The 23,625-nt window shown below is 40.8% G+C and overlaps 1 protein-coding gene across 1 annotated transcript in view; it reads right to left on the reverse strand.

The window, feature by feature from the left end:
* LOC103743570 (rho GTPase-activating protein 26) overlaps positions 1-23,625 on the reverse strand; it is a 422,060-nt gene that overhangs the window by 20,267 nt on the left and 378,168 nt on the right. Inside the window, exon 21 of the mRNA XM_029569236.1 lies at positions 754-864. Within this exon, the coding sequence (XP_029425096.1) occupies positions 754-864 (111 nt within the window). The remainder of the gene's footprint in view (positions 1-753; positions 865-23,625) is intronic.

Raw genomic sequence — 23,625 nt, forward strand, 5'->3', positions numbered from 1 at the left:
CACCCACAAAAAAGAGGTGGTTCCTGGTCCCATGAGCACTCAGGGTCATGACCCACAGAGACAGGAGAGGGCTGGGAGGCCATAAGATTCCTGGAGTACATGGAGGGCAAGGAGGCAAAAGCCCTGAGCAATTTAAAGAGAAATTGCTTCCTGTCTGTCTTTAATTTTGTGAACAGTCGCCTCTCACACAGTGAATCTGGTCTTAGTGCTCAGGGCTGGCACTCCAACCCACAAACTTCACCTGACACTATCTGATAAAAATGAGATAAGGAAAGGCCAGTTCATGTCTCAACACTGTTCCTTAAAACATTATCTTATACCAGAGCATGGAGAGACCAAATTCAGAGAACCATCAAAACAAGAGTGTTATTTAGGAGGTATCCTGTCCCCAAGCTTCAGGCACCACAGAGTAATTCAGAACTTAGATAAGGTCTAGAGAGGATATTAAAAGTGCCATGCAGAGTCATACAAATTGTCCCTCCTGGTCTTGGTTTCTTAGGATGGAATCACAGGAGAGCAGAGGAGGGCCCCCAATGTCCCCGACCAGCCCTGCATAAACAGAAACATCAGTCACCATCCATGATTTACCTGGAGTCTTCATGAACCGTTTCTTCTGGCCTGTCAAAAAGCAAGCGCAGGTTTGGATGGCAGAGAACAAAGTTGACGAGGAAGCTGAACACTGCATGAAGAGGGGCCCAAGCCAATGAGAGAACAAGAGCAGCAACAGAAAACCAAACAAACCCTGCAACAGACCTGGCGGGGGATGAGTCGCTGGACGTGGATGAGGTGGGCATAGGACTGGATGGTGCCGAGAACATGGGCCATGATGGCGAGAGGGGTGAAGTTGGGCTTGGATTCGGGGGGCTGCAAGACATAACAACCAGAAAACTTGTCAGCACACAGGGAAACCACAATGGGAGCACAGGAGGCTAATGAGAGGCCAGATGACAGGGCATTGGAACAGAATGCAGGAGCACCAAAACTCAGAGGCATGCTGCCAAGTCTTGAGCTCTGGGCCAGGCCTCTGCATCTTCCAAGGAATGCATGTTCCCTGATTCCTTGCTGTACAAACATGCCTCTTCACCCTGTACGGAGCAACTACTTTCTAAGAGATGGGAGCTTCTCCCATCATCCGTCTTATGGTTGGTCCCTGGTGAACGGTGCCCTGAAATTACATACATGAGTCTGTACCTGAGTCTTATTACCCACTTTGTTCTATGCAGGCCTCATTCCCAATCAGCTTTCAGTACTCACTGGTGTGTGTTTTTTAAGTTATGTCTCAGCAGAAATGACTCTTTTTCTGGGTTACAAAGGTCATTCAGCTAGAAAACAATTTCCTGTTTACATTTTTAACTACATGGGCTGTGTGCCATTGTAGATCTGTGTGTGCATTAGAAACACAATAGGGTACAGAGGAAGATAGACACATACCTCTCAGACACAGCAATTATGGCTGTGTACTGCTCCTTGAAGGTATACTGTCCTTTCTCCTTTCATGGATTTTGAGCATTTTGATGCTCAAAGAACAGCCTCAGTGGGAAGACAATTTTTAAAAAGGAACCAAAACCTTAAGTGTGTCCATCTTGTTCTTTCATGGATGGCTGAAGAGGAATGACTAAAATTACTACAATCTCATTTGTAGATTTTTCTGTTTTTGGTCTTTTGTGAGACAGGGTCTCCCCTATAGTCCCAGCTGGCCTAGAACTCATTATATAGACTAGGCTGGCCTTAAACTCACCGAGATTCACCTGCCTCTGCCTCCTGAGTGCTGGGATTAAAGGCATGTGCCACCACACCTGGCTTTCATTTATGAATTTTAATTGGTCTTGCCAGCCATCTGATTTATTTCCACAAATTACACAAATGCCTTAGTAACTCAGTGAAATCACATGTGAAAGTTAAAACATGGATGTGTGAGAAGATGTGAAGATTAGCTAGCTATAGGACCACCATCATCTGAATCTGAGCTGGCTGCTGGACTGTTTAGACAAAGCAGTTTATGGAGGTGAAATGGACAGAAATCCAGTCCAAAGGGACAGATTTCCTAAGCAGACTGGGGTTTAGCAAGAACACATGCATGTCCTACTTAACAAGACTTCATTAGGGTTAAACCAGTTCAGACCTGACAATGGCCCTAATTGCTACTGCTGTAACATAAAGACCTGTGGAAGCATTCAGTGCCCCATTATGTAAAGTTCATCAGCTATCCTCTGATGAATCTGATTAGGCACTTATTAAATGCTAATATGAGTTATTATATTGTTAGAATATGAATTCTATAAGAGAAGGAAGCTTTGTCCCTTTTGTTCACTGCCGATAGGTATTCAATAGCTTGTGAGCAAACTAGTTGATCTCATTAAGCTACCGAATAAGCCCACATTGTAGGCACTATTAAAATTTCCACTTCACAGATATGAAAACTTGGGCTAGGGTAAAGCTTGCCTGAGGATACCCAGCCTGTAAGTGACAGGGCTAAGGTTCAAATCCCAATGCCTTGACCCTAAGCCTGGGGTCTCATTGCCAATGCTCTGTCTCTGGGATAGCAGACCTTATCTGGTCTCCAGACCCAGCCACAGCATTAGCAATCTTCTTAACCACTGATTTATGGGTTTCCTTTAGATGCCTACCACATTTGCAAGGAAGCATGGAAACACAGCAACAGACTCAATAAGACTCAACACATTATAAATTCCAACAGACTCCACAGTCCTGCCTCAAGTGTTCTGTCTGGTAGACTTATATAGCAGATGGAATTCATAGAAGGGAAGAAATTAAATTCAGAGCAGATTCCTTTAAAAACATTTTTCTCAATACAGCAAAGACTCATTGTTGAGCACCAACAATGAGCGAGCGAGACAGTAAGTGGAATTTGCCAGAGTGCCTGGCTTCAAAGAGCTTAAATGATATTTGACAAGATGGGATAGGTTAAAAAAAAACAACTGTAAACCAAAATGGTAGGAATCATCACAGGGAGGTAAGTGACACTATTACAAGTTTCATGTCTATTCCTGCTGACTCTGACTTTGGTCCCAGGAACAGGGGCACCTCCACCTATGCTGAGCAGTCTTTCTTAGGACTGCACCACAATGGGGTATCCGCAGGCAAGCCTCACTCTAGCCCAACATGCTTCGGCAGGCCTTCCTCTCTGCCCTGATAGATAATGTCCCAGTCAGTAAGTCCAGGAACCAGCTGGAGGTTCAAGAGAACAGCCTGGGCCCCAAACCTAAGCTAATCTGTTCCTGTGGTCACTGGTACCATAGGGTAATGAAAAAGAAACTACAAAATATTTTAAAATGACTTCTATAGAAAGGAAACACCTCTAGCTTCCTATCCCCCTTGTACCAAGAATCATGCCTTTGGCTGGCAACACAGGCTAGGAATGCAATGTGGGTTCTGAATGTCATTTTATACCCTCAGACATCTCAGTGGTTCTTGGCCAGGAGAACATGGCTGAAATTATCTGGGGGTGAGGCTGGAATGCAGGGCACTCATAACTGTTGTAAGAAGTGACTCTCCAATCCCCATGTCAACTGCCATAGCATTAACCACACATTTTAACATCTAAGAGAATTTCATTTGTTTGTTTATTTTAGTCATAGCAATAACATTTATTTGCTATGAAATGGCCACAATTTAAAATCTATTAAGTGTGCTGGAGTGCATGTAATAATAAAATGCATACTCCACAGTACTTTTTATGTTTTCAACTGCTAAAGGAATTGTGCCTTTTGTTTGTACTCCAGAGACACATCATAAATGTCCTATCAATACTAGTGTATATTTTTAGATACTGAAGGATACTTACAGTAGCAGAAGGCCTATATACACGGAAGCAATCCTCTCAGAGACACTGAGGACATTCTATTGTAGTTTTGATGGAATTCATACAACATATAAGAGGGACTGAAGATGCATGGGGATGATGACAGTGACATCCTGGGCATCAATTCTCCCTCCACTATAGCAGTGGCTGGTTACAGCTTACTTAAAAAAATGATAAGAGTTAACTAACAAACACACAAAATCTCACCCTTTAACAATCCCAAACAAACTCAGCCAACAACAATGAGAAAATGGTCAATTGTACTTGGCTCTAAAACCTCCAATGAGGAAGCCTTAACTTCTTTTCCCACTAATGAGGTCAAAGATAATAAAAGATCAAAATTAAGACAGGAGGAAATAACTTTCTAACTACAATTTTAGCAGATGACCAAGGCTCCTCTACATCCCTCAGCCCCTGGGCATCTCCCAGCTGAACATCCCAGCACATTTTTCACTCTAAATACTCCTGGTGTCCTTCCAGGCCACTCATCAAGGCCCAACAACAGCCTCAACTTTAGCATGGATGGAACATTTGCTGGGTTGGTCTGCATCCAACTAGAAGGCATGCATCAGCTGTAGTTTGCTGGTTCATGGTGTCCTCAAAAGGAGTAGTTATCCCAGGCAGTTCCTTTGATGCTCTGGACAGTGAAAGAGTAACGGCTTAGGGAGATAAGGCTAAAGGCTTGGCAGCCCGTGGGGTTGAAGCTGATAGTTCAAGTACAGTGCATAGTCATATCACAAGCTTGACACTCTTCTGTGGTGATTCACTTGAATGATGGACCATCTTGTGCACTGGCCAGGGTATGTCTGTCATGCTGTGGATAGTGCTGCATGGGAAGGCTCCCAATTAGAACACTCATTAGACCCTTTCAGGCCTCAGCACCACCACTGTGGAGCTGGTATAAGATGAATGGCACTCTTACTGGAGACACAAGCTCACCAATAAGAAGAAAGTTAATCTTGGGCTTGGGATGTAGTGCTACAGTAGAGGATTTGTTTGGGGTGCACAAGGCCCTGGGTTCAATCCACAGCATGGGGATGGGGGGTTGGAGGAGAAAGGAAGTTAGTTTTTCCAAATTCTGACAACCAAATTATGGCTCTGCAGAAAAGTGGGAAAATACCAAAAAATAAAGAAAAAAAGTAATTTATACAACAGATAATCACTGTTAACAACTTAGCAAATGGCTCCTCACTTTGGGGGGGGCATAATATTAAATACATGGTTCACAGCCTGCTTTTTTAATTGCTCAACATGATAAAGATTTCCAGTGTCATTTAATAGCCTTTGATAAATTTTAAAATGGCCACAGGGTATTCTATTGTATGGTGTACCTGATTTATATAGCCATTCTCTCTGTGTGGACTCAGATTGTTATCCCCTTTTAGTTATTATAAATAGTTCTGCCATCACATCCTTGCAGAGAATCACTGCCTGTGTCACCAATTGTTTCCTTAGCATAAATTCCTGGAAGTAAAGTTAGTGGGTCAAAGGTTAGAAGGTTCTTTTAAGTGTCATGATATATCCTGCCAAACAGTTTTTCCCAAAAGTTCTAGCAAACTGTGCTCTACCAACACTGAGCATTATCATTTCCAGATACTAAACAGACTGTTTTGGTTTAAAAAGGTTAGCTTAGACTCTTCTCTTTGCTGGAATTTCCAATGATGTGCAAATGAATGCAATTTAATTCCAATGTTCTGTTTCTATATGGAGGGCAATCTTCCAAGAAGGCAGTGGGGGAACAAGACTGGCAAACAGACAGACAACTACACCTGGGGAGATTGAACACCTGGTCTAATGGCAAGGCTGCTCCAAGACAAATGGGGTAGTGGGTATCCAGCCTACCCTACGTAGGCTAAAGACTAAATAGGAGGAATGAGGAAGGGCCAAAGGACCTTGAGACAGCATCACGCTGTGGAGAAGACACAAAACCAGCATTAATGCCTCTATCAGCAGTGCCAATGTTCTTCAGCCCAAGTAATTCAGGTCTGGGCTGGGCTCACTGCAATGGTCTGTCCTTCCTAATCAGACCTGGAATTGGGGATGAAGCCATTAAATCCAAAGTGGGCTGCTTTTCTCCCCTCTCCCAATAAGGAGAGAGTAGAAAAAAATACATAAAAACTGGTAGCATCCTACATAATCTAATTCCAGATCAGTGGATGCCTCATAAAAGGGACAACAGGGCTGAATGGAGATAATGTAAATCAGAGCAAATGATATCGAAATCCACTTTAATATCCTGAAAACTGAAAAACATGTATTCCTTCATGGGTATCTACTCAAGCTTTTATGACAGAAACCATATATATATATTATATATATACATATATATTATATATGCACCAACATTCTGTAACTTTCAGAATGTTTTCAACTTTACATGTAGAAAAAACTCCACTTTACCCTGAGCTTCACTCTATGTTCTTTTCTGATCCTTACTAGTGTGCCTATGTATTTATACAGATTCTTTCTCTGCAGCCATTATAATTTAATATACATTTTTATTCAGACAATGACAGAACTGTTTATTTTAATGATATTAGCTAACTTCCTTTAGGATCTTAACAATTATGGGAAATTATTTTCAAAAAACACTTTTATAATAATTTTCATTATGTGGTGGGTCTTTAATCCCAGCACTTGGAAGGCAGAGGCAGGCAGATCTTTTTAAGTTCAAGGCCAGCCTAGTCTACATAGTGAGTTCCAGGACAGGTGGGGCTACACTGTCTCAAAAAAGACTAAAAAAAAATTTATATATACTTACTCTGTTTTCCAGTTTAAAAAAATTCTGAAGGACATGTTTTGAATCAATTTTAAACTCTATGCTGTATGGGTATGAATAATTCCAGGGTATAAAGAAAAGTCACAATCTTAGTAGAGGGCATCTATTCCTTCAGGTTCCCCCTGTGAACAGCATGACTCTTCTTGGATAGAAGAGTACAGAAACAGGAGTTAAGAATCGTACTTCACTGCTCACTAAACAGAAAACCCTCAGTGGAAGGAAGCCGAGTGGTAGCAGGTCCAAAGCTTTGATGCTGTGCAAGGTACATGTCTTCTTTCCTGTTTTATAGAACATACACTTAAGTACATCAAAATTAGTTCCTAAAATGAAGTAGATTTGTTCTCTTTCAATCAATCGAAAAAAAAATTCCATGAGTTATAATGTTATATATAGGAAGGTTTAAAGGTTTTTTTTTTTGGTGGTGGTGGGGGACACAGTGAGATGTTAACATTGGCTACTTCAAACTATTTGAATGGTTATTGAGAAATCATAATGCTCCTTTAGTAGGCATGCTGTTTTTAATTGAATATAAGAAAATGTCATTTTCTATACAATGAAGATATTTTGCTTACAAGGCAAAATTCATGGAACAGAAAAATAAAAGGGAAAGATGCAGTACAACTGAACTGAACTGTCTACTGCTCTACAGTCGGTTATAGCCATCTTTGTAATGCCAGGGAGTGTAAACATGATTTTAAAATATTTTTATTAATTTGAGAATTTCATACAATGTTTTTTCATCATATTCAGACCCTCCTCCCTCTCGATACCACTTTACTACTCCCTGACTTCATGCCCTCTATTATTATTTGTCTCTTTGTAGAGTCCTATGAAGTCTAATCTCTGTTTGCTAAATGCTCTTGGGTATGAGTCTATCCTTTGGAGTCTGGTCAACCTACTAGACATCACACCAGTAGGAAAAACTGACTTTCCCCTTCTCAGCATCTTTCAATTGTTGACAGGTCCTCAGTCTAGGCTAGAACTTTCTGCCCACCTCCCCCATCCATGCTGGATCCCTGTCTGGCTTGGGTTTGCAAAGGTCCTGTGGATTCACATGTAACAACTACCCTGTGGTGTTCAGACAACATAAGTAAACATGATTCTTAAAATGAAATTTATGAGTACAAGACTATATCCACAAGGGACTGAAAACAGGGATCTGGGTACACAGCATGGATTAGACATTAATTTATTTGTTTCTACTGTGTGATACATTTTTTACAGGAATATGCTATTTTCTAATGATTGTGCAAAGTGTCCTTCTATAAATAGCACTAGAATAATGGATATACATAAGGAAAAAAAAAAGACTCGACTTCCTGTCTCACCATACAAATCTGCTGCCTGATCTTAATACCAAAGGTAACCAATAAAGGCTATAAAGAGTAATTTTAGAAATTTAGTTTGGGGGCTGGAGAGATGGCTCAGTGTTTAAAGCACTGACTGCTCTTGCAGAGGACCTGGGTTCAATTCCCAGCACCCACATGACAGCTACAAACCGTCCTTAACTCCAGTACCAGGGGAATCTGAAGTCCTCTTCTGACCTCCTTGGCATTGCACGACATGGGTGCACTCACATACATGCAGGCAATACACTCATACACATAAAAATAAAATAATATTTTTAAAAACTTGAGTTTGGGATTTATCCAATAGAACATAAAGCGGGCTAACTATAAGGGCAAATATCAAAACATTAACTTTGAACCATGTATGGCAGCACGTGCTTGTAATCCAGTGCTTAGGAAGCTGAGGCAGGAGGACTGTGAGTAGAAGCCAGCCTGAACTACATGGTAAGTTCAAGGGCTAGTAGGAGTCTGTCTCAAAACAAGAACAAAAATAAACACCCCCCACAAACAAGTGTTTTAATTAAAAGACAACATTGAGAGTGGAAGGGTCTATAACATATAAATGAACATGGGACTCAGAGCCAGACTGCACAAACAACTACTACTGGTAAATAAGAAAGGGGTATCAAGTGGAAAATGGGCAAGAAACTTCAATAGGGACTTTAAAAGGGAAAACTCCAAAAGAAAAAAGTGTACCACTTTTCTATGACAGGAAATGCACATCAAAACTACAGTAAAATGATCCTACACATCCACAGTGTAACTGAACAGATAACATCAAAATACTGAAAAATGCTAGTGTTATGAGGATGTGGAACATCCAAAACCCTTGTGTTCTGCTGGAGGAGGGGTAGAAACGGGCATACTCCTTCAGAAAAAGAGCACAGCATCATGTAGCAGGGTGGACGATGTTATCTTTGGCAGCCCAGCAGTTCCATTTCCAGGATGGACCCTGGAGGACTGTGTATGTGTACACTGGAAGAAATGCTGAGGAATGCCCAGAGTGAATGTGCAGAGCAGGGCTAGGGGGATGGCTCAGTGGGTAACATGCTTTGCCATACCAGCATGAGGACTTGAGTTCTGTCCCCAGAACCCATATTTTAAGAAGTTGGGTATGGTGGCACTTATTTGTCATCCCAGGAGAGGCAGGTAGATGGATTCCTAGGGCTCACTGGCTGAAAACCCTGTTTCAAAACAAATGAACAAAACAAAAACAAAAACAAAAACAAAACAAAACAAAATCCCCCCAAACTGTCTGGCATGGTAGCACACACTTTTTATCCCAGCACTAGGAAAGCAGAGGCAGGTAGATCTCTGTGAATTCTAGGCCAGCTGGGGCTACAGACCCAGTCTCAAAAAAAGGAAGAAGGGAAAAAAGGTGGATGTCACCCAAGGAACAATACCCTAGAACCTGAGGCTGTCCTCCAGCCTCTCCATCCCCAACCACCACACACACACACACACACACACACACACACACACACACACACACACACATACACACACACACACACAGAGCACTTCACTGGCTACTTCAGCCAAAATGACACAGACAGACACAGACAGACAGACAGACAGAATGAACAGCACAAATTATTTGGCAATTATTTGGCAAAGTAAAACATGGAACCTTCAACCTTCAGGAAAATGGAAAAATACTTTTTTTAGTGTCTTGATACAATGGTGCTCTCTTACAACAAAGACGAATGAACTACAAGGTACATGAATTTTAAAACTGGAGTAAAAGATCCTGATGTAGCAGGAGCCAGGAAAATAGAAAGGAAGCACAAAGGGAAAGGGAAAGAGCCCAAGAGACGGGATAGTAGGAAATGGATGTTATCAAGGGGAAAATGGGGGTATTTGACTGGGAAGGGAGGAGAGAAGGACATATAAGGAACCATGGGGGTAAAAGGGAAGGAAGAACACAAAGAATCAGTAAAATACCTGCTTTTAGAGACCATGCTATCTTCATTATTTCCAGATGTCTTATTAGCAAATTTACTTAATCTCTACAGTTTACTTACAACCCTGAAAAAATGTTTGGTGTACTTTTAAGGTCAGTGGAGTACATGCCTAGGCAGAGAAGTGAAAAACTGAAGTCCTACTGTGTGCAACTGCATCTAATAAGGTAAGGCTCTGCCTCATCGTTCAGTTTTCTCACTGAAGGGTATCTTTTAAGGTCTGTGTAATGCCATGCTTTTGTGTTATTTATTTAAAATATCACTATTTAAAATGTCCTCTACCCCTTTAGCATATAGCTGAAGTGCTTTCTGCTGTTCCTAAGCAGGAAGGTTGTGGTGTGTCTCACAGACAGAATGTGTGCTGGAGTGACTTCATTCAGGCAGAGCTACAGAGCTGGTCACTGAGCACGCAATCAATCACCAACGAGTTACATAAGGTGTCTTTATGAAGAAATATACATAAAACATGGTTTATATCAAGTAATTGGTGAAAATACCATGACAAGAAGCTCATAGGATCTTAACATTTATTTCCCCAGGGTCAAAACATTGGATATTTGCCAATTTAGTGACTTTATAGACTGTAACCTCTATGAATAACAAATAAATGCATTTCGGAGGTAAAAAAAATATCAATAAAAATAAGGAATTGATCACTCATGCGTCCCCACTGTGTGGAGGGAGAGGTTGGTGACAGAGAGGTGCAGACTGAAGTCAGGGACAGTGGCAATGCTGGACTTCTAACCTAGGTGTTTGCTGAAGAATGATTAGCTGAGTCATATACTCACATCTCATGCACTCTTCTCACTATACAGGCTGTTCAAAAACGCAGGCAGTAACTGGATTGACATACTAGTCACATTCTTTCTCTAGATAATGAAATTAAAGGTAACTTGTAGTTTTTGCACATTTTTTTATTTTTTCCTTTAAGGTAAGCTTTACTTTAAAGTAGTTTCAGGTTTATAACAAAATTGAACAGAAAGTCCAGAGATTCCCTGCCCCACACATACACAGCCTTTGTATCTTCCAATTCTCTGCCATCCAAAGAGCAAACTGTACTCTTTAGAAGGATGTTTGACAAGACCAAAAAGATAGTTTAGATTCTGCGGCCTCAGTCCGTGGTTCAAGTTGCGTATTCCATTGGCAGCTGCCAGTTTACGCTGTTCTCTGCTTTTGCAGTCAAGTTCCATCAACATTTAGAGTGCACCTTCCATGTGTAACAACTAATTTTCCTATCCTGCCCATTTTACTGAGAAGCTATGCTGAATATTCTAGGTTCTTTTTTTTTTTTTTTCCTTCTTTCCCCTTGGTAAAGCTATTACAGTAAATCCACAGCTCCTTTTCTTCACCAGGTCATGGGGAAGTTACAGAGGACACCTCTGATGTTGCATTCTGTGTAGGCTGAACAACATGTTAAGGACATGGCAAGAGGCCAGGCTATCTAGCATACTTTTCTATACAGACTTATCTCAGGGAATATTTTCTATTTGGACTAGTAAGAGGCAAAGATTTAATAAAAGTCTAAATGTCTACTGCTAAAAACAAAAGTATATCTATAATTAGCAGTGGTGTTCCCAGATTTTTCAGCTTTACAATAATTCTGTGGAGAGGAGACTCCTCAAATAAGGATCCTAAAATAATTCACTGTGTTCAGAACTTTCAGCAATGGGAAAAGGCCTTCTGCTAATGACAATGTCTAGGAGGATTATGTTAAATTCCTACAACCATACCAGTGCTGGTCTGGTCCCCATCAAAGGCAGATGAGGCAGAGGTAAGGAGGGATGGACTCTAATGGAATAGCTGATTCCTCTCTAATTCTGGTGTTTAGTCATCTAAATGTGGAAAATTGTTTTGCTCAGATTTCAAGCTACTCAAACCTCTTCTCCACTCTGCCTCTCCCTCAGTGCCTGGCCCTATTCTTCTAGTGTGACCATCCACACCACTCACACACCCTACCATCTTCTCACTCTCCACAGGGCTGGGGTACTAGTAGGGGCTGAATGCATTTGTTTTTTTGGCTCTTGTTCCTTTGGGTCTAAGGAGGTTATTGACTGGAAAATTTTTTGAATGATTTTCCAGCAAAATCACCTTCCTACTAGAAAAAAGAGTTTTAACATCTGTTAAACAATTTGAAAGAATATGACTTTTTAAAAAATCTTTGACTAGTTCTTGTACTTCAAACACCTTAATGGAACTGAATACAACAAAATATCATTAATTCTGATTTTACAAAATTAGAATTTCTATTTCTCCCAAATTTGAGATGGATTCAAATTTACTCTGGGCCATTTATGACTTACTAAGCAAATTTACACAGTGGTGATCATTTCAAAATACAAACCTGATGATGTAATTTCTCTGCTTACAACACTTAAATGCTTCCTTACTGCTCAGAGGACAAGGCACTCTCATAGGAACAGCAAGCTTGGTTTCTGACCCATCTGACAGCATACTCTGAGTATATGGACCTCCTAAACATATAGCTTAATAAACACTGAAAACTTTCTATTGTCTGCTAAATGTAGAATAAATTCCTTCCCCTGGAGAGTAGCATGTAGCTCCCTTATCTGTTTCCTCTGGTTCACCTGGAGAAGTTCTTATCTGCCCCAAGTGGGTCTAGTATTTCACTGACTTCACTGCAGTGAGGCATGTAGCACAGGCTGGCTAACCAGAGTGCCCTGAGCCACCACAGCAACCAGCTCAAGGACAAGCCATACCTGACCATCATCCGTAGGGTCTAAGTGTAATGTACTGGTGTAAGGTGACCAGAGATCTTCATAATCACTTGGCAAATACTTGTTTGCAAATGAAGCTTTAAAAAGAGATGGAAGAAGCCAGGCATGGTGGCGCACACCTGTAGTCCCAGCACTTGAGACGCAGAGGCAGGCAGATCTCTGTGAGTTCAAGGCCAGCCAGGTCTACAAAGTGAGTTCCAGGACAGCTGGGACTACAGGGAGACCTTGTCTCAAAAAGACCAAAAAAAAAAAAAAAAAAAAAAAAAGAGGAGGGAAAAAAAAACAAAGGAAAAAATTTGGGCCCTCTGGACAAATTTGTGAAAGGGTGTTTATTCAATTTACAATGCATATTTAATGGATGAATTTATTTTTCTATACTATCAAGAGCTTATCTACCTCCTGTTTCCTTATCTTAAATTCTTTCTACTCTTAAACATTTTATGTTTTGAAAAATGAATTGCACAGGAAAAAGATTTTCATATAATTGAGATAGAAAAATGCTTGCCAAAATGAGAAAACTGCCAGGTATGGTAGTGTACATCTGTAATTCCAGTGTTCAGGAGGCTGAAGCAGAAGGATTGCTGTGAATTTGAGGCCAGCCTGGTCTACCTAATGAGTTCTAGGCCAGCTGGGGCTACAGGGAGACCCTGTCTCAAAAAAAAACAAAACAAAACAAAACAAAAAAAAACACTAGCTTCGTTGCAGATAGACTGCAAAACTTTTAAAAAAAAAAAAAAAAAAAAAAAAAAAAAAAAAAAAAGAGAGATGGAAGAGAAGCCAAGTGTAATAATTTGGGCTCCTGGATCCAATTGTGCATAGGGTTAGTTAGATATACTCTTAGACTTCCCAAATGTACACATAACTTTCATTTTTTTTCCCCTAATTGAGCTAGATCTTCCTCATCTGAGGGTCTCTCATAGTAAGGACTCAAAGCCCCTCTCAATACTCATCTCTTCCCTTTGTATTTCTTTTTTCCCTCCCTGGTACTGGAGATTGAATCAGAGCTCATGAATGCTATTTTGAGCTATAGCCCCAAACATTTCTTCAAGGAGCGGCGTGACAGGGTCTTGCTATGTAGCCTAAGCTGGTCTTGAACTTGAGATTCTTTTGCTCTCCTGAGTGCTCAGATTACAGCCACCACTTCCAACTCCCATTCCAAATCCCTTTCTTTCTTTCCTTTATTTTTTTCTTGAGGCAGTATCTCATGCAGCCAGGGTTGGCCTGGAACTTGTTATGTAGTTGAAAATGGCCTTGAACCTGTCTCTACCTCCCAAGCATGGAGATTACCAGACATGAGTCACCAAGCAAGGCTTCCCCTTGACCTTTCCTTAAAAAACCATGAAGTCAGTAGCTTAGACTGTGGACTAAGGAGCAAACTTAAGAATATTATATAGATACTTCATAAAACCATTTAAGACGTTAAGCTGCTTATTGCTGAAAAACATTCTAATGTCACAAGCTATAAAGCAAGGAAGTTAGCACTAATGGTAGAATAAACTTGCTACCCTGTCTGGATCTGGTCCAGGGGCCTCAGGTTGCCATCCCTGTTGTCACATCAGCAATGGTTGATTTGTGCCATGGGCATGCTTTGACTTCCCAGTTTCACATTCCTGCTGGTGCTGCTGTTTCCACCTGGAATGTCCCTGCCCTTGTCTTAATCACTGCCTAGCCATTTATTTAAAGCATGCTTCAAATGCCACCTCTTTTCGTAGGCTTCTTTGATATCTCAAGGAGTTGCAGTGAGCTTTAAGGACTAATTTTCTCCTGGTCTTGTCTTTACCTCATGTTGTAGTTATCTTATCCCCTTTGAAATTCTAATGCTCTATAATAAGTTTATTTGGAACTGACAAAATTCAAAGGTTATACTAAAAAAAGAGAAAGACTCCATAGCCTCAAAGCAAAATGTTTAGGGAAAGGATCTGCCAGAGACCAAGGACAAGACTGCTGGCAGCCAGGGAAGCTAGTCATTCCAAAATCAGAATTTTGTGAGGTCAAAGGGAATTGCTCACTCTGGTTGGTCACGACAGCTCTGGACCAGGCACTTGTTTACTAGCCTAGGATGATTATGCTTCAGAAAAGAGAAATACAACGGCAGGGGAATTTCCCACATTTTGTTTCTGGTAGAGAAGGAAGACAGAAATGCTGGATGAATCTTAGACTTTAGTATCCAATTTGAGTCATCCTGACTGCATTCTTCCAGCCCAATCATGAGCAGTGCTGCCCAATATCACTCATGCATGCCCTAGTCTCATGACTTGGACTATCTTAGTATACCATGAATATTTTAAATCCATAGCATTTTATAAATATCATTCTTTAAACTGATCTCCCTAACAAAACATATACATAAAAATACACACACACACACACACACACACACACACACACACACACACACACACACACACACACACACTCACGTACTTTAATTCATGCTATGTAATAAGGTCTCATTATGATTAAGGTAAAAAAAGAGTTCATCTGCGTACCATTTAAAATTATTTTGGATATCTCAGTGCCACCCACCTCATTTCTGGGAAATTTCTTGGCCACTAGGCCCATTTTTTCTTAACTTTGTAAAGTTATGACATTTTCCTAAACTCTAAATAGATCTCAGAATAGTTAGATAACTATTCTGAAGGTAAACTAAGTGAACTGATTAAAAATGCACTTGTCTATTCAGGTATAGTATTCACAGTCATTTAATGTTTTTCTTAACTTTCAATTTTGTTATCATTTGTTTATAGTATCCACAGAAAGACAACAACAATCAACAGTTACAGAATACTTAGTATTCCTGGGAAAGCTCAAAATAGCTTTTCTGTTGCATAATTTACATACCATGAAATTCACCAGTTTGCAGTGTAGAACTTTTGAGCATTGATATAGTTGTGTAACTACTCCAATGTTACTTTTACGTTTCTATCATCCTATGAAGACCCTTTCTATCATTTATAGCTAAGCTCTCCTCCCAGCTCTAGACAAGCACTGATCAGTACTTCAGCTTTCAGGGGTTCGTTCTGTCTGGACATTCCACAAAAATGAACATAAACTGTCTTTTATAGCTAGTTTATTTCATCTATCATATTTATGAGGTTCATTCATGTATGTTACTAGTCAATTCTTTATTACTGAATCATATTCTGTTCTATGAATGCCTTCTGTCTTCTTACTAAGTTGCAAGATTTCTGTATAGATTGTGGATACAAGTTATTTATCAGTGATATATTTGCAAATATAATTTCGCAGTCTGAATCTTGTCTTTTTCATTTTCTCAAGTGTCTTTTGAAAGGCACTTTTGAAGATTGAATTTTGATGAAGTCTACTTCACTGTTTTTCTATTATAGGTGGTGTTTCTGTTGTCATGCCTAAGAAATATTGCCAAAACTAAAGGTTTTCCTCCCATATTTTCTTCCAGAACTAGTCTGGAAATGCCTTTATTTATCACCATGTTTGAAAAATAGGGGTACAGGGCCTCCCCCTGTTTCTGACACCAGACCCTAACTGTTTGGCAAGTTGGAAGTACCTTCCCAGAAGCACCTTCCTACCAGTGCTCTCATCTGCAGTCTCTGAAGCCATCTCATTTTATTTAGGAAGCATGTATGGTTAATGAAAAATATATTTAAGGTTGTTTTTGAGCATATTTCCTCAAAAAAAAAAAACCTCAGAAGTGGCTCCACTGGTACCATCTGTTATAAGAAAAATGAGAAACCAGCTGTCTGCCTTGAGCTGCACTCATGTCAGTGAAGGTGCAATTACCTCCTTGGTGAAGGATTTGAATCATTACAGTAAATCCCTTACTCAGCATGGCTGTATTTAGAAGACTTTCTGATCCCCGAACCAGGGTTTTTCTCCTTTGTCCTACAAAGGTTCAGGAAACCAGCAGCCATTCAGAGCCTGGAGAGTGTGCTGCACCTTAGCTGTGTTTACTTCTGAATAATAAATATTTGCCCAGTGTTTCCTGAGTGGCTTCTTGTGGCAGGCCCTCTTCTAGGCATCAGGAATCCAGCAGGAAACAAGCCCTGGAAGACTCCTGCCCTCAGACCACTCATGCTCAAATACTGTGAGGCTGAAGGTGGACATGGGAGTGTAGCCGCCAGAGAGGCAGCAAATATCTACCAGTTTGTATACTTTTTGTGGATATCCTTGTAAAATTTCTATTTCATGTGCTTTCTGATGTGTTAAATATAAAATGACTAAGTAGAAACACTTTATAAATAAGTCAATAACAATAACGAACACATATTGGTGGAACCTATCCCAAATAAGTTTTTCTGTGAAGATTTTCATTATTAAAGTGATTGAAAAAAGTTTAGGAAATATCATATTTGTGCATGACAGAAATAAACATGTAAATAACCAAATAAAGTTCATTTTAGGTGGTAGTAAGAGCTAAGAAAAGAAACTGAAATCAGGGCAGTGTGAAAGTAGGTGCCTGTCTGGGGAAGGGTGGACTGGATTCTGTGGACAGAACAGCTTCTTTCTGAGGTGACACTTGAGCTGAGTCCTTAATAAAGTAAACCATGGAGGGCTCATTCTCTTCAATACCAGTGTATCTTGATAGTTTAGCCATTTGGGATTAAAAACAAAACTCCTTCCAAGCTTGCTCACAGTCTTTTTGTTTTAGAGTCCTTTCTCCAGAATACTGTGTAGACTTAATGGAAAAGGGCATATTCTGAAAGAAAGAGCTATCAAATAAAGATCAGTAATAAATGTTGGCCCAGCTGTAGCAGATTCCCAGTAGTAGCTGGTAACAGCAAAGCATACCTTTCTACAAGAAAGTTCTTCTTGGTAAAATTAAAAAGTCATTCTGTTTGAGGAAATAAATGCTTACCTTTTCAATCATGTCTCTGTGTGCCCTTAGAAAACATGCTTATTCCATTTTGAAGAATTACATAAGCCCCAAGCACACAAAAAGTCTGGGGATTCCTTCCTCTTGTAAACTGCCACATCTTTGTTCTCTAGGGGATCCAAAACACAGATCTCGGGGATCCGTTTGACTATGGTCAGCACACTTCCTCATTTTAAGTCTCTTACCACTTCATACTTAATGCTTCTGAACTTCATTAGCTTTTTGTCACCAGATTTATGGCAATTCGTTCACAAATGTGTTCAAGGTAAGAGGGTTCCAAGCCCATTTCAATCCCTTTAGAAAGCACTGGTCTACATTTCCACCCCCATAAAATGAAGGTGAGGACAAGCTTTCTACAGTGCCAACCTCCACTACATCCCTCTCCCAGCCCTTCCTTCTTATTGCCACGGGACTTGAGGAAATGGTACCCTTGAATGAGTGGGGCTTCCTGTCATTCTGAAACTTGTGGAAAGGAGAATCCTTCCAAGGGAAGAGCATTGGAAACAATCTTTCAGCAAATTATAAAAATGAAAGAAAAGAAAATATCCTTTCCAAAATGAAAGACTCTCACACTAGCAAGCAACTGTATGAGGATGACGGGGTCAGGGTCTAAGAATCTGTATTGAATACGCTATCCACACCTGGCCTCATAGTTCTGATAAGCAGCTGAGGATAGGAACCACTGACTCTGGGTTTCCACTGTGTCTAAGTTAGCTTAGACAACAACCAGGAAATGTTTATGAATCAGGTGCTTACTATGGCTTTGTTTCTTTAAAATCTTTGACTTGTTTGCATGAATTTTATTTTTTCTGTCTCTGTAAGAATATGTTAAGCTTATCTACTGAATTAATAAACTTTCAATTCTAATTGGTCTTTCGGTCAAAAGAAAGGAGTTGGGGCTGCAGTATTTTAGGACCTTATCCTGTGAGATAGGGTACTCCCACTTTCCTTTTGGGGGTTTAAAATTAGTGACTGCAGTCTCAGGACAGCTAGGAAAGGAGAATCAGGGTCCAGAGCAAAAGAGTTCTCTGCTGAGACAAGATGCAGCAGGGACACAAAGCCCCGCTTCTGAAATATCAGCTACCCTTGACAGAGCAAGTGCTGACAACATGTCAAGTCTGGCCTGGGTGTGTCTCCCTGTCACTGACTTGGCCCAACCACCCTGTGAAGGCTGCCTCAGTTCTATAGAGGGGTAAGCTAAAGGTGAGAGAGGTTGAATCATCTTCTAAGCTGCAGAGACTGGCAGTGCTAGGTCCTTGTGAGATATCCACAAGGATGATAGCTCCTCCAAAAAGTCTCCAGCATGCTACCTTAAGAAGTTTGGCGGACACAAGGAACCTGTTTGACACAAACACAGTGGACTTAGAGGGAATTTGCTTGAATTGCCCCAGAACTTGTTGAAGCAAGTAAAATCCTAGTTCCGTGAGCTCATAAATACACATTAAATAGAAAAGAGTTTGGAAACGTCTCAGTATTTTGATAGGTTGTCTGTTCTCAGAGAATACCTGTCACACTTGATAAACAGTTAAATGAAAAACACAGTCTTAAGTAGAGTTAATCAACAGTTGGAAACAGGACTTTGGGGTTAGGTGGCCCTCAAGTACTACTCAGAATACTGGTTCTGCCACTTATTTCCCATGTCAACTGGGGCAATTTACTTAACTTCTGTGTGCCTCGTTTTCTTCCCTTGCAAAATAGGGATCATTAATAATGCCTATACCCCAGGGGACTGGTAAGACACAAAGGATATCATACACATAATGTGCTTAGTCCATTAATGTTTGGCACATACTAAGTGTTTACTAGATGGCTGCTATTATGATTAGGATATGCTTGGCTAGTACTAAATAAAAAGGCTCTCTGTTTCAGAACAGAAATAAGACCAAACAACATCGTACTTGATAGTTTAGCTGCACCATCTATAACTCCTAAGGCATTATTGATCTATGCACAACAGAAAAGTTACCATCTGTTCTGGTTTGTTTCTTCATTGCTGTGACAAAATACTCTCACCACTACCAGCGTGGGGAGGAAAGGGTTTATTTAGTTTACATATCCCATGTCATAGTTCATCAGGGAGCCCAAGGTAGGAACTCAGAGCAGGAACCTGGAGGCAGGAGCTGGAGCACAGGTCATAGAGGAACACTGCTTACTGGCTTGCTCCCCTGGCCCCTCCTCGGCCTGCTTTCTTATGCAACACAGGCCCGCCTTCCCAGGGGTGGCAGCACCCACAGTGGGCTGGGCCCTCCCACATCACTCATCAGGAAGATGCCCCTCAGATATGGCCACAGGCCAGTCCAATAGAGGCAATTCCCCAACTGAAGTTCCCTCAACCCAAGGTGTGTCAAGTTGACACTAAAGCTATCTAGCACACCATCCCTTTAACCAAACGGAGAGGGAGATCAAGTACTATACATCTTCATGGCAAAGCTCCCCAATGGAGAACACCCAAAGTTCAGAATTTCATGGTCATGGAGAGGCTCATTTGCAAAACACCATCCTCTTTTCATCTATTTCCCCACTAGTGCCCTCATTAAGAGCCAATGATGTCACCAGAAGCCCAGATGGCTCCTAAGAAACCCTTCCCCCTCATGGAAATAGAGTCAAGAAGCTCACAGTGGCAGGGCAGTTGTCTCTAAGTATCTGAAAGGGTTGGGGACCAGAACCCTCACAGATACCAAAATCCACAGATGCTCAAGGCCCTTACATAAAATAGTGAAGCATATGCAAATTACATGTGATCCCTAATGCAATACAAATGCTACATAAACATTTGCTTTTCTTCCATAAACAATAGACAATATAAAAGTCTGCATGTGTTTAGTATAGAGGCAGTTTTATTTTAAGAATATTTTTAATTCTCAACTGGTATAGGTTAAGTATATCCTCCAAGTGTTCATGTGTTGAAACTTAATCCTCATTGTGAGGTATTAAGAAGGTGGTGTGTAGAGGTGAGGCTTCTAGGATGAGATCAGGATTAAATAAGGTCACCAGGGTAAAATTCCCATGAATACTAATGACCTTCAAGAAAGAAGAAGAAAGACTACAATACACAATTTCTGTCTCTTATCATGTGATCCCCTGTACCACTTCAGGACTTTCCAGTAAGAAAGCTACCACCAAATGTGGCCCCTTGACCTCAGATTTCTAGAAGTAAGCTTCTGTCCCTTTCTCCTTCCCTCTCCCTCCCTTCTTCCCTCCCAGTGTGTGTAAGCATGGGGGTCTGTATGCCACAGCATGTATATGGAGGACCGAGGACAACTTTGTGGAGTCAGTTCTCTACTTTCACCTTTACATGGCTTCCAGGGATTGAGTTCAGGTTGTCAGGCTTGTATGGCAAGCAGCTTTGCCCACTAAGTCATCTCACCAGCTCACTCTTTATTAATAGCTTGATGTAAGAATTTTGTTATATAATGTGAAATTGTGGCTGAAATTGTTGAGGACTGGATGTGGGACCCATAGGTATAGGGGTTCAACTGTATTTCCTTTAAGTGGTCTTTATCTAAGGATGACTCAGTACTCTGAAAAGCTATATTATACAGTTTTGATATAAATCCTACAAGGGATGGATGATGTTCATTTTATAAGGGATGATGCTCATTTGCTCATTCTTACAGCATTTTGCATGGTAAGTGCCAAAGAGCTCTCACTGGGCTGGGGATATAGCTCAGTAAGTAGAATGCTTACCTAGTATTCATGAAAATCTTGGGTTTGATGCTCCACACTGCATAAACTAGGCATAGTGCTGTTGTGCCTATTAAGTCTAACATTCAGGAGGCAGGAGGATCAAAAGTCCAATGTTATTTTTGGCTACATAGTGAGTTCCAGGCCAGTCTAGACTACATGAGACCCTGTGTCTCAGTAAGAACTCAAACAACAGCACAAACAAATAATAACAAAACCAAAAATCAGAGTTCTTGGTTATCACTAAGCTGGACGGTTGGGCTGCCTGCATCCTTGGACATTAGCCTTCTGTGAGTAGCCAGGTTTCTTGGCTGGCAGATGGACCACTGCAACACTTTCCCTCTCTTCTTTTCCTTCTCAGCCATCAGTCTCCTTTAACTTCTCCACCTTGTTTTTACCTCCGCCGATAGGCCAAATGCTGGTTTTTAATTTAAAAATAAGAAGACAAGCCTAGAAAACACTGAATGAGAAACCCCCACAGTGGATGCAAGGTGGTGTGCAGGACAAGCACCATGGAGATATGTAGTGTAGCTGGGAAGCTTGCAGCCCTGTAACTCCTTTACTCCCCTTAATGCCAGAAAAGTGTTATGAACATAAAGAGCTGGGGATTATTCATGGCATACAGAATGCACCTCTGACATAAAAGAAAGAATTGATACTAAATTTGATAAAGTAAGACATTTAGGACAGGAATAGATAACCTTAATTATCTACACAGTCATATGTACTTTTCTAAAACAGAGCTAATTAGGAAGGATTCCAGAGTTCCTTCAGTTCAAACAGCCAAAGTCAGCTTACTTTTTTTCCCCTCTTCCTTCATTTTTGTTTGAAAAAAAAGTGATGCCCATGATACTTTTAAACTCAAATATTTATGTGTATTTATATATAGACACATACATATATATTAAATACAGAAAGGAAATCCATTGTTTCCATTTCCACCTATAAAAGAAATTCAAGCTTAACACACATAATTAAGAAAAAATAATAGGCACAACCCCAAACCGAAGCAGGCAACAAAATACCCACTTTATGTACAACTGTCAACATGTTGGAGATTATTTTAGACTCTTTCTTTGATCACATAGGCATCCTTATGTGTTTCACTTTGTGCCCATATATGACCCCATAATTTCCATGATTTTATTATGCCTTTTCCACAAAGTAAGTTTATCATGAAAAATTCTCATGTCGATAAGCAGCTATCAGCACCATAATGTTTAATAGCTACCTGATAATGACCAAACCATCACCACTGCTGGACACTTACATTATTTTCCCTTGTAAATAATGTGTCCTAGTTTGATTCTCCATTGCTGTGACAAAACATGCTGACCAATACCAACTTGGGGAGGAAAGGTTTTATTTGTCTTACATCTCCAGGTCACAGTTCATCGGGGAGCCCAAGGTAGGAACTCAGGGCAGGAACCTGGAGGCAGGAGCTGGAGCACATGCCATGGAGGAACACTGCTTACTGGCTTGCTCCCTGGCCTCTGCTCGGCCTGCTTTCTTAAGCAATACAAGCCCACCTGCCCATGGGTGGCACCACCCACAGTGGGCTGGGCTCTCCCACATTACTCAACAATCAAGAAGGTGCCCCATGGACATAGCCACAGGCCAGTTCAATGAAGGCAATTCCCCAACTGATGCTCCCTCAAACCAGGTGTGTCAAGTTGACAATAACGCTATCCAGCACATAATGAAAATCTATTCACCTTTGTATAGCTCTCAGATTATCTCCTTATGACAAAAAGCAGAGGAGCAGTACCTAAGTCAAAGGGTAAGGTTGTGGCTTTGACTAATATTGCCACAAGATTCTCAAGAAAGGTCTTGCTGATCTATAATCTTGACCACAGTGAAGCAATTGGCCCCATACCTGTTCCTTCTTCCTCCTCTTTCTCCCCTTCCCATTTCTGGGCCTATGGATTCTGCTGTTTCTGTCAAATAAACCCATCAAAACAGTTAAGATGAAAATAGGACAGATCTAGTCTAGGTCCACACCATGCCTCCAAAATAAACCTGAGCTCTCAGAGACATCTCTGAGTTTCTATAGTGTCATAGACAAGACAGGTGATGAGCAACAGGCAGTTCCCCTTTTGAATCGAGAAGTCCATCAGTCAGCAAGCTGCACCAGAACACTGAACATTGGCAAGAGAATGGATGAGCTTCTGCATTATAGGGTCACAGGCTGAGCACATACTCAGAGATACCCTCTCTATACCTCCAGCAGCAAAGCTGGACACATGTGGCAGATAAAGCATCCTCTACAACCTTCATGAAACCAGGGGAGAATGTTCTTTACTCACTTTCTTTTAAAGGGGAGAGAAAAGAGAAAGAGATTAAAAAATTAATTTGAGTTGGAGGCCCGAGTATTTGTAATGAGTATTTCAGCTAATTATAAAGAGGCAGTCTCTACCCCAGTGGGCAGGAAAGGACAGCTGG

The sequence above is a fragment of the Nannospalax galili genome, unplaced genomic scaffold (assembly GCF_000622305.1).
Source record: "Nannospalax galili isolate Female #2095 unplaced genomic scaffold, S.galili_v1.0 scaffold222, whole genome shotgun sequence".
In the NCBI taxonomy this organism is placed as follows: Eukaryota; Metazoa; Chordata; class Mammalia; order Rodentia; family Spalacidae; genus Nannospalax; species Nannospalax galili.